The sequence below is a fragment of the Arachis duranensis genome, chromosome 8, assembly GCF_000817695.3.
Source record: "Arachis duranensis cultivar V14167 chromosome 8, aradu.V14167.gnm2.J7QH, whole genome shotgun sequence".
NCBI classification, from domain to species: Eukaryota; Viridiplantae; Streptophyta; class Magnoliopsida; order Fabales; family Fabaceae; genus Arachis; species Arachis duranensis.
The window spans coordinates 33,723,697-33,729,929 of NC_029779.3; the positions used below are offsets into that span (position 1 = coordinate 33,723,697).

At 29.1% G+C, this 6,233-nt stretch overlaps 1 protein-coding gene across 1 annotated transcript; it reads left to right on the forward strand.

The window, feature by feature from the left end:
- Nucleotides 1–3,434: 3,434 nt before the first annotated feature.
- Nucleotides 3,435–4,025, forward strand: LOC107462266 (VQ motif-containing protein 20-like). The gene has a single exon (XM_016080846.1). It carries the CDS (start codon nt 3,435–3,437, stop codon nt 4,023–4,025), a length of 591 nt encoding a protein of 196 aa, XP_015936332.1.
- The last annotated feature ends 2,208 nt before the right edge of the window (nt 4,026–6,233 follow it).

The following is a 6,233-nucleotide window of genomic DNA, read 5'->3' on the forward strand; positions in this document are numbered from 1 at the left end:
AGAACCGACAGCTGAATAGCCGTGCCGTGACAGGGTGCATTGAACATTTCCACTGAGAGGATGGGGGGTAGCCACTGACAACGGTGAAACCCTTGCATAAGCTTGCCATGGAAATGAGTAAGAAGGATTGGATGAAGACAGTAGGAAAGCAGAGAGACGGAAGGGACAAGCATCTTCATACGCTTATCTGAAATTCCCACCAATGAATTACATAAGTATCTCTATCTTTACCTTTATGTTTCATTCATCATTCATAATCATTTGAGTTTGCCTGACTAAGATTTACAAGGTGACCATAGCTTGCTTCATACCAACAATCTCTGTGGGATCGACCCTTACTCGCGTAAGGTTTATTACTTGGACGACCCAGTACACTTGCTGGTTAGTTGTGCGAAGTTGTGTTTATGCCATGGTATTGAACACCAAGTTTTTGGATTCATCACCGGGGATTATTTGTGTTGTGAAAAGTATTGATCACAATTTCGCATATCAAAACACAGCAGACTTGAAGAAATTAATTTGTTGTCCACTTAGTCTGCCATATAGTTGGAGAATTTGGGATAGATTATAACAGTTGTATTGGGTAGCTTTACAAAATAAGAGTGAATTGTCAGCAAATAGGAGATGATGAATAGTCGGATATCTTCTGTTCAATCGCAGTTTTTGAAAGAGGTTATTCTATTCTCCTTTGTGGAGCAGATAGGATATACCTTCTGCACGGAAAAGAAATAGATATGGTGAGAGTGGGTCTCCTTGCTTGAGACCCTTACTTGGTTTGAAAAACCAGTTGGTGTACCATCCACAATAACAGAATAGGATATAGTAGAGACACAAGCCTTCATCCATTCAATCCACTTTGAGCAAAAATCCAATTTCTCCATAATAAACCACACAAAACTCCATTCCACTCTATCATATGTCTTACTCATATCAACCTTTATCGCCATGTCATTTCCCCATGGATTTTATTCTTTAGAAAATGCATGCATTCATGAGCCACAAGAATATTGTCACTAATGAGTCTTCCTCGAATAAAAGCACTCTGATTGTCGCTTATTAACATACTCATAAAAGGCTGAAGTCGATGAACTAGAACCTTTGAGATAATTTTGTAGAAGATTGTGCTGAGATTAATTGGTCGAATTTGATTCATAGAAATAGCTTGAGTCACTTTAGGTATCAAACAAATTTGGATGTCGTTAAACCTCTTTAGAGTGCTGCTGCTACTAAAGAAACTTCTCACGGCCTTGCATACATCCCCTCTAATCCTGCCTCAATAGAACGATAAATTTTTGTGGTGAATCCGTCGTCTCCTAGAGCGGCTTTTGCATTAATTTAATGATGACTACGTTACGTGTATACTAAAATTAGTCATCAAGGTCAACTATTAGAATAAAATACATATTAAAATATAAATACACATTAAAAATAAATTAAACGACACATATATTATTTATATATAAATATATTAGTGATTATTTTAATAACTGATTTTAATATATGAATAATATTTTTTATTTAATCATACTAGTTGCAAGAATGGATTATTGCTATCTTGAACACTTTTCACTCTCCACACAATACCATAAGTTTCTTCGAAATCCCAATCACTGTCTTCATAATCACCATCAGAATGTTCAAGCTCACTCTGGAAATAACAACCAGCAGAGATACTCAGTTGCCGTTGTAACTATAACCATTGTTTCATCAATTCTCTTCGATACCATCTTTTAGATAAGAAATTTAATTTATAAGCTTTTCTTTCAGTGTCTCAATAATAGTCCATATTAGGCATTTCCATTTTCAGATATACGAGCAATAAATAATGACTACTATTATGTATGTAATAATTTATTAATTAACAATATCTATTAAACTGCAGATACCATACAAAACCAAAAAAGAGAAGAGAAAAGTAATATAGTTGAAACTAATGAGTTTGTACATTTTATTAAAAACTAAAACTCCTAAATATAGTTGATATCATTTTATTTATGTAAATTTTATTTTTTATTTACCAATAAAAACAATTATCAATAAATTGCCAATAAAATAGTCTTTGGAAAAATTATTTTGACTAATAATGTTATAAAATAGTTGTAAGCTATTTTTACGATAATTTGTTGCCAAGATATCTATAAATTATTTTATCAGATAATTGCACCGTCAAAATTACGTGTTCATTCTTTTTTTTAACAATTACTAAATATAAAAATTATTTTAATTGAAAGTTAAATGTTAAAATTTCTTTTTTTTAATTAAAATTAAAATATTTTATTTAAATATATCTCTGGATACACTTTTATAAAAACTAAATAAAGTACTTAGATATTATTTTAAAATAGACAGCAATGACTGGTTTTTTCGGTGATGGATTTAGCGACAAAAAAAGTGGTCACTATTTTGCGATTGATTTTATTAACGATCAATATCATTTAGTATTAATTTAGTAACATTAATTGAAAATTAGTCGTTAATTAATTTAGCATTAATTAATTGTCGCAACAATTAATAAATGCTAAATAAGGCAATTTATAATTTTTTTTGTTGATTTTCTTTGGTTACCAAACATTTCTATTTTTAAATTACCGACCAAAATTTTAATGATGATCAAAATCGATTGCTACTTCCGTAATTTTTTTGTAGTGTTTAATGTTATGATATTTTAAATTGTAATAAATACTTTGTTTCGTATTTATGATGATGATGATATTTAATAGGATTGTGCTGCATAACCAATAATTTTTTTGAATAATATGAATAATCATCAATCAAATAAAAATAACTACACCTCTAAATTATCCATCTAAATTTTAATATTAGAATAACTATATGCAATTCCGCACATCTAATAAAATAAACATCTAATACATCTATTATTTATATTATTTAATATTTTCATTGTCTATCTACACTTTTTCTATTTAATATTCTCTCTTCGGAAAATACTTGATTACTTTAGTAGCTCTTATTGCTATTTCTTTTTTGGTTTTTTGTGTTTACCAACTACTACTAATCCCTTGTAATTGGTTATTATAAGTACTGCACATAATAACAAAAAGATTATTTAGTATTCACTAAATAAAAAAGAAAGGCATAACAGAAAGAAGTGACAAAAGATTTGGATCGAATCCCACGTAATGGCGAAAAGTTAGGGATAATTTGGTGAGTGATAGCATTGCATCGGCATAGGAACGGAAAGAGTTTGCTTCGCAAACAAACTCCAACTAACTAACTAATTATTTAATTAATTAATTAATTAATTAACCTTCTTCCCCTATTAGCATTATTAATCTTCCAGCTTTGACAATATAATCTCCCACTCTAAACACAATTAACAAATTAATTAAGATAAAACAACGAACACTGCATAAACCACTCTCTCTATAAACATTCATTGTTATTGTTTGGGAATTTGGGAAGAATAATCAAGAATGGCCCCTCCGCCATTGCACTTGTACTCGAAGAGAGAAAGCGGTGGCACCGCCATGGCGGCGATGAAGAACAAAACCCCCACCACTCATCTGAAAATCAATAAGGAATCTCATTGCATCAGCAAGAATCAGAATCAGAATCAGAACAAGCAGCAACAGCAACGGCAACCCGTGATAATTTATACGCATTCTCCTAGGGTTATTGAGACAAACCCTCGCGATTTCATGCAATTGGTTCAGAAGCTTACCGGCCTCCCTCGCGACAAACGGAAGGAGCAGGAAGAGCAACCGGTGGTGGTGGAGGAAGATCTGGAGGATGAAACTACGTCGTCGTCGTCGCCGCCGCTTTTGACGGAGGAGTATATAAACTCGTGTGTTGCGCCTCCTCCGCCTCCACCTCCTCCTCCGCCGCCGCCGTTGATGGAGCCAATGACGATGATGCCTAGTTACTTCAATACATTGCCGCCGCCGCTGTTTGGGCCCGATTCGCCGGAGTTTCTTCTCTCCTCCAACTCCAACTGCACCTCCAGTAATAATAATAATAATAAGGCGCCGTTTAACTTCAACTACGCCGATCCCTTTTTCTTCTGAAGCAGTTTTATTTTTTCTTCCATTTTAATTTTCTCGTGAGTTTTTCAACAGCCATTTTTGGTTAATTCTGCAGTTCTCGTTCCAGTTAGTTAGATACAATGCATAGGTTTTAGTTTTCTGTTTCTTTGGATTCGTCAGAATTGAATAATAATAAGAATGATTGGTATAGCATATTAGCTTCTTAGCTGATAGGGTTTCGGTTTTGCTAATTGCTACATACAATTTTGAAGACAAATGTTATTTGAATTTGTGTATACTGTATACTCTTTTTATATTAAAAATAATTAATCTAGAATAAAAATATTTATAAAAAGATACCAATTTCATTTCTCCAACTTTGCAGGTCTTACTTCCTTTTCTAATAATTTCTTTTAAGAAAGTACTGAGATAAATAATTTTTTAAGTTATATTTGAGCTTTAATTTAGTTTTTTAAATTTTATTAATTATCTTAATTTAATTTCTAAATTTTTAAATTTATTCTGTAATAAAAATTATCGCAAGAACTGGCATGATTAAAAAATTAAAATTTTAAAAATTAAATTAAAATTCAATTATAACAAAATATTTTTTTTTATTTTGTCACTATTTATGTTAACCTCTATCCTAATAATATAAATAATATCCAGAGAGTGATGGGCCATTTTGGCCCAAATAAGGCATCAGACAGAAACGTGGTCCGAGTCAAATTTTTAACATTATAAAATTTGTCTATGCAACTAAGTCTCATTATTAGTTTATTTAAGCAGTAATAATTTATTGGTCAATAATAAATTTTTAAATAAATTAAAAGATACTGTAAAAAAAATTATTTAAATAAATATTGAGTGTGACAGATTAATCTTTAATCTGCAAAAAAAAATCTATCTATGCCAAAGAGAATATGAACTCTGCCAGGGTTTTGAGCTACCTAAATAATAAGCTTTTGCTGAAAAACAAACTACAAGCAGCTGGACGAACGACTAAATTTTGCTAATTGGAAATATCTTCTTATTTCAAAACTATTTGAAGTTTTGAACATTAACCGCTTGTTCGAAAAATTTTTATAGTATAAAATTAAATTGAATTATATCAAAAATTAAATTTTAGTTAGAATTGAATTGAATTTTAATATTTAAATAAATTAGTAAAATTATAGAATTAAATTAAATTTTAGTATTTAAAATATTTATTAAATAAATTAAAATTTTATAATAGAAATACTCATATTTGATTTTAACATAAACCAATAACAAAAAATAAACATGAATTATCAATAACCAATTTGTTGAGTGGTCTAATGATATAGCAAAACAAAACTAGTTATTAATAATAAATTATAACAATTAATTCATGTTATTAAACTGGAATGAAATTATACCATTTTTTGTTAGTGTCATCATTGATACAACTTTACTTAAAATGTTCAGACGTATTAGTAATTATTTGGTGTTATTAATATAAGTTAAACACATAAAATTCATATGTGTGAATGATTTTTTTAGATCTACACATATAGTAGACCTTTAAAAAAAGTATATATTATATTAAGTGAATTGAAGGAAAGAAAAAAGAAGGAAAGAAAATGAAAGTGGTAAAAAAAGAGAGAATGTATGTTAAAAAATGGGAGGCGTCGAGAAAATATGAGTGACAAAAATTATGAAGAAGTAATTAAATTTTAAAGATAGTTTAGACATTTTAAATTTTAAGTGAAATCTCACTATAATGGAATTTCAAATTTGACCTATTTGGTCAGAATTTATTTTGAGAGAAAACAATAGAATTAAATTGAATTCTATCTAAACTAAATTAATTATTTTTGTTTCAAATACTGGAATTAAATTCAATATCTATAGGCAGGGACAGATTTATACACATTGTAGTATTTCACTACAATTTAAAAAATTTTTGAGCAGTGTATGATGATAATATTTTTTTGTCCTCATTAAATTATTAAATTTGACCTCACAATAATTTTTTATTCAACTTTTGGTACTTAATAGTAAATTTAAGAATTTCATATTAGATGTTTATTAGAATAATCAATTCTCAATTTAAATGAGATTAGTTGTGTTCTTTCTTAGAAATGAACTCAAAAGATATTATTTATCTTTTTTAGTTTTAGTTTTTTCTATAACAACTATATCAATTAAAAAAATAACTATGAATATCACTGAGAGTTGACTTTTGATTATATGAAAAGTGAATTTTTAAATAATTATTTAATTTAA

Excerpts from the sequence above, each read along its gene's own strand:
- LOC107462266 (XM_016080846.1), top strand. The coding sequence starts at position 3,435 with ATGGCCCCTCCGCCATTGCACTTGTACTCGAAGAGAGAAAGCGGTGGC.